Source organism: Pempheris klunzingeri, chromosome 3 (assembly GCF_042242105.1).
Source record: "Pempheris klunzingeri isolate RE-2024b chromosome 3, fPemKlu1.hap1, whole genome shotgun sequence".
Lineage (NCBI taxonomy): Eukaryota > Metazoa > Chordata > Actinopteri > Acropomatiformes > Pempheridae > Pempheris > Pempheris klunzingeri.
The window spans coordinates 11,772,592-11,784,652 of record NC_092014.1 but is presented as its reverse complement, the minus strand read 5'-3'; the positions used below and the strand labels follow the sequence as shown (position 1 = coordinate 11,784,652).

Below are 12,061 nucleotides of genomic sequence, written 5' to 3'. Positions count from 1 at the left end.
AACTTGAGTTAGCTCAACTCTCAAAGCTCATTCAAAGTCACTGTAGGACACAGAGTACATCCATTAACGTGCCAAATGTCACAGAAAATTTGAGCAAACCTTTCAAAATTGACTTTTAATGTTAAAAAATGTAAGATGCCTAATTATTGCATATATTGCTATTGGCATTAACCTAAAAATCTGTCAGGCTCTGATACAAATGGACAGCAGAGAAGGTTTTTACAGGACTGGTTTGATTTCCTTTGGATGTTGACATTTTTTTCACCATGAAAACTTGTTATCAGAGGAATCCACTGTAAATGCCAAGAATCCAAGCTGACAAAAGCAAACCACAGACTTTTACAGCTGCCTTTCTATTCTACAGGACTGAATCATAACCAAAGGTTAGATTTTGAGTGGATGGTCAGTGGTACATTAGCTCCTATGTCCTCCTATGTCATCTGTGTCCTTCACCCTCTGGTCCTGTGTGGCTCAGAGGCTCTGTGGTTCTCTCTCTGCCCACAGGAGTACGGATACTGAATCACAGGTTTAGGAGGAGGCAGCTATTCAGGGTCAGTATGTAGTGACCAAACACAGACTGCAGCTAAATATGTTTTGATCAACTGTCACAATGTTTGGTTCCATCTTTACCAATGTGAGGATTTACTGTTTTTAGGAGGAAGTCATGTGTTTGATGGTGTGTGTGTGGGTGTGTGCATGTCTGTCACACAGCTAACCTCTCAAAATACTGGACCAATCATCCTAATTAATACATCACAGAGCAAAAGGCATTCGGGCTTGGCTAAAAACAAGCCCTAACCAATCTGTTGCAGGCCAAAATGTGGCCAAAATATGGCCTGCAACAGGCAAATCTGGTCTTGTTTTGAACTGGAGCTTCTGCAGATTAATTCCACACCTGATACATTATGATCCATCAACACTATGAATGATATGACATGAATAAATTCTTGTTTCTCTCATCTTCGCCACCATCTTGACTGTAAGTTTTTTTTTAAAAACAATTTAATTGTTACAGTGACATTATACACTGCACAGCTTGAGCCTAAAATTGGTGGTTGTGGTTGTGACTGCGAGTTAGGAAGTGTGAGTTTCGTAAGAATTAAATGCTGTAGCTGTCGATGGAAGTTCATCAAAAAACATGAATTGACCTTCAGGTTGCCATGTTGCCAAGTGTGTTTTACATGAGCATTAAAAGTAAATGGCCATAGGCAAATATGATATATCATTCATGAATGAGAAGTGTTTAAAAGTCTGTGCCTTCATTTTTGCTGTTTAATAATTCCAGTTTCTGTGTTTATCTATTTAAGCAGATAGCATGCTCTTCCCCACTGAATGTTTTTGGTAATGGTCTGCTTGGAATGTCTGTTTTCTCTGTAAAACAGCATGGAAAAGGAGTGTTTATACAGTGGATTCAGTGAGTGGTGGCCACTCTTGCTGCAACTGGGGAAAAAAACTAGGCCAAGGGAGGTGTCGTGCTGATATAAACAACTCAGTTGAAATGGTCGGGGCACGGGGGGGAGGTGTGGGACAGAGTTGGCTCAAGCAATGCATCATGTCCTGTGTAGTTTCCACTTCATACGCACTTGGCTTTTGTTGTGTGTACATAAAATTATGAACTTTTTGCCATTGTTGTCAAAGTCAAAAACAGGCACTCAACCCATCCGCACGACTTCACTAATAGTGTGTAATACATTAGATTTGAATTATTTTTTTTTTATATCTACTCACATGTCTTAAAAAGCTTAAAAGCAGATAAGAAAGCATGAAAATATACAACTGTGTGGAGGAAATCTGCACTGATCCATGAGTCCTTGACTCTGCGTACGCATTAATGTCAACAAAACCTCAAACTTACTTCCTATGAAAGGCATGTTTGCACGGACAAATCCCCAGCTCGTCTTTCTGTTTGAACTCCTCCAAGCACACCGCGCATATCTGAGAAAGAGAGAAAAGGATTTAAGTGATATTTTCTGAGGAATTCAATGCAACAACTTTCAATTTGCTGGTTGTCCTCTGGTGTTTGGAGCTTTGCCTTGATGGATTGGAAGCAAACTATCCAAACAATAAAAGGTAAAGAACTCATGGAAAAAGACAACTGTGGCCAACATCTGTAAAATATTTAACAAAAAAAAGAGCAGAAGCTGACCGACTATGCTCTGTTATGCAACTCTGACTTAATTCACACTGTGGACTTGTTTAGTTGCTGGTCAGAGGCCGTCTTTTTTTTCCCTTTCAGCAGAAAAAACTGCCACAGATCACTGTGATGGAGTCAAAGAACCACCTTTTTCAGCTTTTGTTTCCAAGGTACAAGACTTAAAAGGACTGGAGGACGTGAAAAACAGCCACAGCCATATACAGTAAGTGGACTCACACCAGTGTGAGGACAGTTGGTGCATATCAAAAAAATTATCTTTGAAGGTTGGCATTCTACATGGCTCTGAGTCTGTGCTCTCTGTCATAACAGATAAAACAAGTAAACAGTAGTGATAACCGTGACCCTGTATTCCAAGCTGGCATCCTTTTAAGGGTCACTGAAGGAATCCTGATGCACAGGTTGGGTTTGTTTGTCTTTTTGTGTGTTTGTTTCACACGCACTTTTAACAGGCATGACACTGACCAGCCACGGCCTGCCAGCGAGCACTAGTTAACTGTTTTGGCTCTGCGTGTGGCATGGTTATTAATGGTAAATCAAGCATAACATATGGAGGGGAATCTTTTTCAGTTACAAAACTGTCCAGAAATTCTGTTTTTGCTGATTCAGCCAGTTGACAAACACTGAAGATCTACTATATATCTACAGGGATAAACAGTCTGATGGGCATCCAGGAGGAATCCTAATCAAATAGCAGAAGCATGTGAACCGTCTCCTTTTAAGGGTAATGAGTACTGGTTCTCCTTTAAGCTGTTGCTGGATGTTAAGAGTGTGTCTCCTCATCCTAGCATGTCAGCCCTGTCCGACACTCTGCAAAGCAAACTTATTTGTGCAACTTGTACATACAATCTCATTATTTTCCTTTCACAATCCAGGCTACCTGTGACCATGGGTGAGGGCATATTTCGACTGATGAATCAAGACACTACAGTCTTAAAACTAAGCTTCCTCTTCACAGAAGTCTGGTTCGGACACTCACAACGCTGGAAATTTAATTTCCTCCTCATCTCCACTTGCTCTGCCTTGCGATCACTCAAAAGGACAGCCTCTCTGACCAGGGAACATTGGCCAAGCCACCTTTCTTTGCCCGCTGCCTCATTGGCAATGCAGGAGATCACTGTGCCTCCCTGTGCTCTGCCTCAAGTACAGTGTATGAATATCTACATGAGGAACATATGCCTCATTGGTCATTAAAAACATTTGCTGCAGATCTCTTTAGTTTCTGTTTCTTAGGGTTTCCTTTGCCTACAGAATTAAAGGCAATAACCTTAGTCACCCTGCATGTTGTCTTCATGCGATCAAATAATATGATAATAACCACTCAGTCTGAGACAGAGACAGAGTACATCACAGCAGCTGCTGAGTAAGGAGGTGGTAATGGATAAGAGTGAGGTTGCTTATGGCACATCTTGACAATCTTGAGGTAAGTAAAGGTCATGGGGGCGGCGCAGGTAAACCTCTGAGTGAAACTCTATGCGGGCTGCTGAAAAGCAGCGAGTGAAAACACCACGCACAGCGTAGGTAGCAGATGGCTGACTCCACCTTTTCCAGACCAAGATTGGAGTTGTTCCCCACGTGCTGTGCATAAGGAATTGGGCATTTCAAATTCAGAGAAAATGAGCAAAAATCTGTCCACGCAGCGTTCCCACCACCAAACTTAATCCAACCAGTGGGTAACACTCTCATGAAAGAGAGTTTTATATTGGCTCACAGATTTTTGGCCGTCTAACTCTGCAACTATTACTCCTTCAGACACACAGATTCTCTTTTTCGCAGCTCTACTTTATGGGGGGTGGATGAACAAGGGAGGATAAAAAGAACCACATGGGGGCTCTTAGCTTTCTCTCCTGATGATTTTTGGACACAGAACAATCCTCTGTTAAGATGTCGTCTTTAGTCTCTTTATTTGTGAATAGTTCAGTGTTTTTGTTCTGTTCAGTGCCTTGTCTATGGTGTCACACTCACAGTTGGGATCTGGCATACTTGGCCAACTTTTGACAGATCCTCTTTCTCCCCATTAAGTGAATAAACCCTGTAAGCTTTAGTTACAAATTCCATGCAAAACGCGTGCACTTAATTTTATGGTAAAACATTACCAGATCATTGATTTGTCCAGAGGAAAACACATTAACTTTTGCCTGTCAAGATGAATATATTTCATGATTTATGGTTCCGCTGAAGACAAACAAAAATACTGCCTGTGTCAGGCCCAAAATATGTGATACAAATTAGTTATTTAACAAATGTTGAGCAGAAAAATGTTACAAAATCATGTCCAATTTAATAAAAAGCTTGATCCAAATGAGCAAAGCAACAGAGAGAGATTAAAATAATAATTAGTGGAAAGAGGAGAAGAACTGAGGCTCAGAATAATGCGAGTGGGTATTCAGACCGACAGGCCCTCTCTTTCTGGATCTATAGTGATCACGACATGTTGCCCTTGTTTTCCTCTACATTCACCATTTTCAACTGTTTTTTTTAGTACTTTCTATTGTGTAAATAAGTATTTTACAAGTATATTACAACAGGTGCTTCTAATTGTCTCCATGTACAGATCTCCATCTGCTTTCTTGGTCTTTGTATTTCCACACAATTAATGAACATTTGCGCCATGAAAACATGCCTGAAACTCAGATCTACAGTTCAGGTAAAGAATTTTTAAAAATGAATGGCATACATTTTGCAATATCTTTACATTCTCTACTTTACGATCACTACTTTGCCATTCAAGTCCCAGTGGCAAAACACTAAATGCTGTAAATGCACACAAAATAATATTAGTTCTGGGATGGAGACACACTGACAAAATACAAAATAAACTATAAACTATATAAATAAACAATTCAGTTTAGTGACTGAAAAGATAAAGATAAAAAGACTCTCCTCCTCCCAACAAGCACAAGTTGCCTTTGATTTTAAGAACACGTGAAGCGTCTATGAGGATCTTGAAAAGCTCCTCATAAATAAAATTATATAATAGTATAAATTGTATAATTATAAAGATATAAAGAACGACTGTGTCTAATCAGTTAAGTGCCATTCTATGCTTCACGTACATGCATTAATTGAGGAGAACACAAAAAGGATACGGTAAGTGTGGTAAATTACAGACTGTGAACTACATTTACACTGTGGTATCATCTATCATCACGGACTGTCTTTTATGGTGTTATTTTACATGACTCCATCTCTTTTGTCTGTTTTTCTATTGCTGAAGCAGCTTCAAACGTTTCTACAAAGAGATATACCAGTGTAACTGTATTAGACATTTTTAAATGTAATTATCTAACGTTGCAGCCTTAGCTGTTTGTTTTGAAATGTCATTACTGTGTATTTCTATTTCACCATCACCACATTTTGATTCTTTTCTGAGCTGGCTGATTTGAAATCCCACTGCTAAACTTCCACAATTTGAACTCTCCATCATTGGTGGCACTGGTAGCTGATTACAGAATAATTTGCTGTATTAGTATAACAAGCACATATTACACACAAATTGTGAGAATGAAAGGCACACCACATAATGTCACAATCAGTCGCCATCCTATAAGCAACAGGTTTCACTTGGTTATTAGAGCTGGAGGAGGCTGTTAGAGCACCCATTGTATTTGCTGACTGGTAAGACGTATGTATTTACGTTTCTGTGCAATAGTAAAAAAAGAAGAAGCTGAAAAGGTGAAGTTGGTTTCGCATTATGATTTTCCTTCCAGTATCAACGGCATATCAGCGTTACTTTCATGCCGTATTGTATGACATGAATTCTTTGATTAACATTTGGGACAGTAAATGAGGAGAGGGGTCATAACACAGAAAGGATAACTGGTCAGGTTACACATAAAACAAACTCAAACATGACTTGACCAGCAAACTGATCCTATATTAACACTCCTATTCTGGATATTGCATTAAAATGCTGAGACTGAATCTGCGCAACTCGGTCTGTACTCGTGCCTCCAGGTTGATGCTTTGGCGTGGGAGCCTTTAAAACTGGGTCATCCAACCAGGCTAGTGTGTGTGTGTGTGTGTGTGTGTGTGTGTGTGTGTGTATTGTCCTTAAACAAACACAGCTTGGTTATTCTGTCACAGTCTTCACTCACATGACACCTTCTGATGCTTTCTTTCAGTTTCCAATAACATAAACAATAAAAGTCTGAGGCCTGATGGAGCAGTGGGAAATTCCAACACTGATGTCAAGAAATTGTGTAGAGCCCCGTGTCAAAGCACACATGAAGATGCTATTGTTAACATTTCATTTGCACTACAGTGTTAAAGGGATGGTGTTCCTGCCTGGGGAGTACCACTGTTCCACTGCAAAGCCAGCGCTGCTGCGTTACTGCAGCTTGTAATTTCCCAAACAAGCTGCGCTGACATACAGCATTATGTAATAATACCAGAGAACAGTCATCATTTAACCACAAGATATTTTTCACATGACAGTGTGTCAAGACGAATGTACTGAATGTGTGTGTCATGTAGCAGTTGTCAAACTAGAAAAAGACCAAATTTCTCAAAAAACCCTAGAGTGTACAGACCAACTGTGCACATAGGCCAAACATTAACCATGTAACCTGATATGTTCAGACATATGCCTTATGTCTGCTCCCGATTCACATTACATAACGGGAATTTTTACCATTTGGAAGCTTTAATTGTCCATCTCAAAGCTAAGGAACTACAGAGCTACGTTCATAATGATAGCATGAATTGCCTCTTCAGAGTCCCAGGCCTTTAGCTGTGTTTACGTTGTGAGCGGCAAAGCTTGTTGCCGTTAAAGTGTTGCTAAAGCACTCATTCACGTGGTAGTGTCGTCATGGGTTTGTGTACCACATTAATGCTTACGTGCTTTTGATCAATGTCTGAACCAATTTAACGTCACATTTTGCTGCCCCATTGCCCCCCAGTGCCCCATGCACGACGACACACAGAAACTAATATCAGCTACCACATCAGCATCAGCTAGCAAAAAGCTGCCAAAACCAGCTTTTGTGCATTTAGAGATGGCAGCACAGAAAGCATGACCTAAGTAAATTAAAGATATTGTGGCTGACGTATTGTTAAAATCAAGTAGCACATTAGCTGATATGACAGTACAGTGTGTACTTGTCAGGCTACATTACAGAGTGTTCTGCCCACTAGATAGTCCTGGTGGTTTAAGAGAGCGATGTTTACATTTAAGCGTCTTTGACAGATAACAAAAGAACAAAGAAGATGAGTGCTTACCTCATGCAAATTTAGCTCTTTGACTTTTTCCTTCTGAATAACCTGAGAGGCATCAAAAGAGATGATGAAAGATTAGTCACTGGTTGACATCAACACTGTAATACGGTAATGGAAAGCAGTTGCCTGGACATACAATAAAATACTTGTATAAAATGCTAATAATTAGAGCGTGATGAAAATGAACAGCTTAAAGTGAATAAAGGTCAAAAAGATAAGATGCAAATAATATAGTCGCTGGTTTATAGTAAATGCAGGTACGCAAATATTTGTGCGGATTTGTGTGTGTGTCTACTATATTAGCTTGGTAGCCTTACACAACACACAGTAAGATACATTGGGAAACAAATCAGAGGTAATGGTCACCATAGCATCTACTACACCGGTGCGCATATGTGCATGTGTGTATTTGACATGTTTGGGTGTCTTTGCATGCTAGTGTTGCATAATTGAAGGCCATGAGTCACTTCTACGCCCTCCATCACTCCCTCTTACTAGCTTTGCAGGCTACACTTTGCTGGCACGCTCAGCACCAGCCAACTGAGCCTGATTTTTCCAGCTGAGCCACTTGCTTCCCTTCAGCTTAAGTGCAATTCATAATTTTTGGGAGTGTACTTGTGCTCGCCAAAAACCTGCAAATATTTTGGAATGGGCCAGACGCATTGAGCGGCAAAACCCTCTGAATACCTACAGCTGCAAGAGCCAGCAAATGAATTCATGCACAGGCTGAAATGCCATTTACAGACCGGAGGAGATCTTCTTGATTTTCTCCACCCAAGTACAAATAGTCTGACACCCCATTTCTGCTCATAATGGGTTGTGTACAATTTCCAATTTCTTAACTGCAGCATGTGTGTGTCTCATGAGTACTTACTTGCTTGTATGCATAAAGCTCTTTGTGCGCCTGGTGCCGTAACCTGGGGAGATGTAAAGACAAAGCACCTTTTTGATTAACAAGTGACCTTCTCCAATTGACTATATTAATCAGAGACAAAGTTGAATACATCCTGGTAAAAGAGAGAAAAATGATAAACATGGCTGTAAATTTCCTTAGTAAATATTTGTCTTCTTACACTCAATGTAGTACCAAACAGGTGTTGAAATAATCCATGCAGAATATAATAATAACTTGGCATATATAAGGGCTCTAGATTTTACAAATAATATATCTCAAAAAGAGACAGCCAAGAAGAAAAATATTTGAGTTGTGTATGTGCTACATGAGTTCCCATTTGGTCTCTGGCATACATCAAGGGAGACAGTCTTGACACTACTGGCTGGGTAAATATTAATTGGATTAACCAATTACAGAGAGTGAAAATACAACATGATGACACCTCACTGAACCATGTGTTTTGCTTAGCAATGCAATGTAAGGTCAAGTTACACATTAACATATCTGTCTTTGTTTCTTGTCAAAACAAATTCTGGTACAATGAGTAAAATATCAACTTACAATATCACCTGAAATACATTGGATCAGACATTACTGCGGTTTGTTGAGGCACTCTAAAAAGGCTTGCAAAACTCCAGATAAAAAGGAGAGCACCCACAGATGAAAAACCAATGTTTAAATTTCTATCAAAGTCCTGGTGTAACTCTCGATAATTGCTCACAAACAAAACATCACAGTGAACAAGGAGAGAACAGAAAGAGCACTGGACAAGAAGAGAATCTAGGTACCGAGAATTAGAAAAAAACATTTGTAGGAAAAAGGTAAGAAGACAAGAGAGATAGGAGAAATTCATAGGTTTGTAAGATTTACCTCCATTACAAGTAACCTTAACCTCTCGCAGCAGAGTGAGAGGGATCTGTAAAACAAGCAGCACAGTCTAGGAGAGAAACTGACATTTTGAAAGAGGTCAGCAGGAAAAGGTGCAGAGACTCCCAAGGGTAGGGGGACAATTGGTCATAGGTGAGGGGGTCGTGGGTGACTGATGGGAGTTGTTCCATTCAAAATGAAAAACAGGTGTCCAAATTGACTTTCCTCTCCTATCATTGTCATAATTTGACTGCAGTCAATGAGCAACTTAAAAAGTAAAATATGTTTGTCAGCCATCATTATAGTCAAAAATGTTCAAAAGGTTTGGTCACACCTTCTGGTGTGTCACTTTGCTGAACATCCATGAGCAATAAATAAACTGCAGCGACGACTGACTTGTAGCTTGATACTGCTCACATCGCACATTCATAAACGTTGCTCATTTCCTGAAAGTTGGGGGCAGGGGGCTTTAAACGAACATTTGAGGCCTCCTGTCTCTTACTTTCAGAAAATGCTCAACACTTTTCAGTGCTTGCAGTGTATACTACACTGAATATTTCACATATAAGTGTGTGTGGACTTAAGACTCACTGATGATGGTTGAGTATTTCTGTGAGAGTGTGCCTAGTGTCAGCCAATGTGTGAATGTTTATCCTTGTTGGAATAATGATCGTCTTGTCAGCTCTAATGTAAATTCCTTCTTTCCTTTATTTGCCTGTTAATGTAAACAAGAACAATGACTAGGGCTGGGCATCATTTAAAAATTACCTGTACCAGTGCCAACATCCTTAAAGTGAAAATGATACCAAGAGTACTTCATTTGATCCTTTTCTCCGTGCTTGATGAGCTACTTTATCATCTTACTTGTGTTCCGGGTTTTTCATGAAATAATCCTTGCGCACTTTATGCATTTATTTTAAAGCAGACAGCCCACGCGCATAGCATAGCACAAACTTACACAAACTTTTTGGTGGCATCTCAGCACGCTGAACTGTCACCTGCGTCACATGCACCGCAATCGACTTCGCCACCACAGTGCACCAGTCGTGCCATGCGGTAAATCGAAGAACGCTTGCAGTGATTAGCTGTGAGCAAAACCATCATCGTTTTCTAGATCTGTGCAAGAAAAGGATCAAATGCAGGTATTGTTTGACTGGAGAAGTTTCAACACTACTTGGTACTAGGTTATTTTTGTCTGATACCGAGCCCTAACAACGTTGCTGACTGCACGCACCACATAGGATCCCCCCTGTATGGTGGCTTTGGAGGTTTAACTGATTTATTTATTTATTTTTACACATTTGACACCAATTTAAAACATTTAAAAAATCTCAGTAAGGAGGCTTTATAGTGTATATTCATCATGCATGATGGTGCATATCATTTAAGTAATTTGGGGCCAATCCTTTGGGAGACTGCATCTTTAGACGCCTTTTATGGAGCAAAATTGCTCTTTTTTCCTTTAGTGACTACACCTGGTAATCTTGACTTTCAGTATTGAATCATGGTACTGAATCAAAGTCATAAAGTGTCTCTTTACAGTTAGATGAGGAATTGGTGGAACACAGTAGTAGTTAACCTACTTACCATTTGCCCTGCAAGATAGGATATGACAGGGTGGCGAGGGGTGAATTTTGTTGGGAGCTGCTGCTTCTCACTGTCTTAGATAAAAAATGTTGGACATTATTTCTGTTCAGCTTGTCGCTGCCAGGAGAAAAAAAAACACTGCAGCAACAGCAGCCAGGACAATTTGGTTAGACCACTGGGGTTAAAAAGAGGGGCAAGGGAATGACTAGTAACCACTTCCATATTTTCTTTATGGGAAATAATGATAATAATGTGATAAACAGGATTACACTCAAAGTTGAATTCTTTGGCATTTCACCAAATGAACACTTAAAAAATAAAACAAAATAGTTACAAAATATTTAATATCAAAATTCAAATTTAATGTATAGACAAAAGTAAATTCAATTAATGTCGATCCATGGTGAAGATATTAAGGAGGTTAAAAAAGGGTTATATCTAGTTTCTTTGACGCCAAGTGCCATGATCATAATAATGTAGACAAGCAGCTGTTTTTCCCATCAGTTTACAGATTATAAAGTGACCAATTGCAGTATCATAGATATCTTCTCCAAACTGTGCTGTTGAAACATTTTTCCCTTTTGTGAAATAAAAATCAGCAAGATAAATACAAAAGCACACATTTCCTAAAAGAAAAAAAAAAAAAAACATGCTTTGATTTTAGCCACAACAAAAAGCCATTGTGACAAATGTCATGCAGTTTGTTGGACAGACACTACTTGATTATTTGATATTTAATTTCACTGTTTTGCAAAGATTAGAAGAACCTAACAAAGTGAGGGTGCGGACACATTTAATACTGACCTTTTCGATGGTGTTTTCTACATTTTTAGATTACTAGATTTAAAGTTACCATTGGTATCAAGGCATTACATTAAGAAATATCTGCACTGTTAATGTATCCTCTTTATGCATAAATATAGACACCGCTACAGTAAAGTAGTACATGAGGGCACTTTCGAACAAATATTTCATGAAGCAAAGTGACCTGAAATGTACAGTGATGTGTTATGAGGACAGAGAATCTACATTCAGTTCTCATTATAATTTTCAAGTCTCACACATAAATCTGCTAGTCAAAAGAGGTACATTATGTTAAAAGTTACTGTGCTTTTCCAGGTCATGCTGCAAGAAGCCTTTTCTGAACAAAGCTATGCGAATTGTAAATCACATGTAAATTTAAGTGTGCAGGTGTGGAAAGGAGCAATGGTTGCAATTTGCTTTTTAATTTGACTGTGTAAATGAAATTTTATGTGAATCACCTGGAGCACACCTCTAAATGAAACCTGTAGTGTTCAGTGCTGTTACTTTTGTGGAGGTATTAATGCAGCTTTTGTTTTGTG

At 39.2% G+C, this 12,061-nt stretch overlaps 1 protein-coding gene and 1 long non-coding RNA gene across 3 annotated transcripts in view; one reads left to right on the top strand and one right to left on the bottom strand.

The window, feature by feature from the left end:
* Positions 1–12,061, bottom strand: part of rnf24 (ring finger protein 24) — a 30,917-nt gene that overhangs the window by 3,050 nt on the left and 15,806 nt on the right. For both annotated transcript variants that reach the window (XM_070856624.1, XM_070856623.1), the window contains exons 3-5: positions 8,244–8,286; positions 7,373–7,414; positions 1,856–1,935 (exon numbers count right to left, since the gene is read on the bottom strand). In XM_070856624.1, the coding sequence (XP_070712725.1) occupies positions 1,856–1,935; positions 7,373–7,414; positions 8,244–8,286 (165 nt within the window). The remainder of the gene's footprint in view (positions 1–1,855; positions 1,936–7,372; positions 7,415–8,243; positions 8,287–12,061) is intronic.
* Positions 2,516–3,338, top strand: LOC139222530 (uncharacterized). Its single transcript, XR_011585928.1, has 3 exons — positions 2,516–2,553; positions 2,801–2,876; positions 3,028–3,338. It is a non-coding gene; the product is annotated as an uncharacterized lncRNA (long non-coding RNA).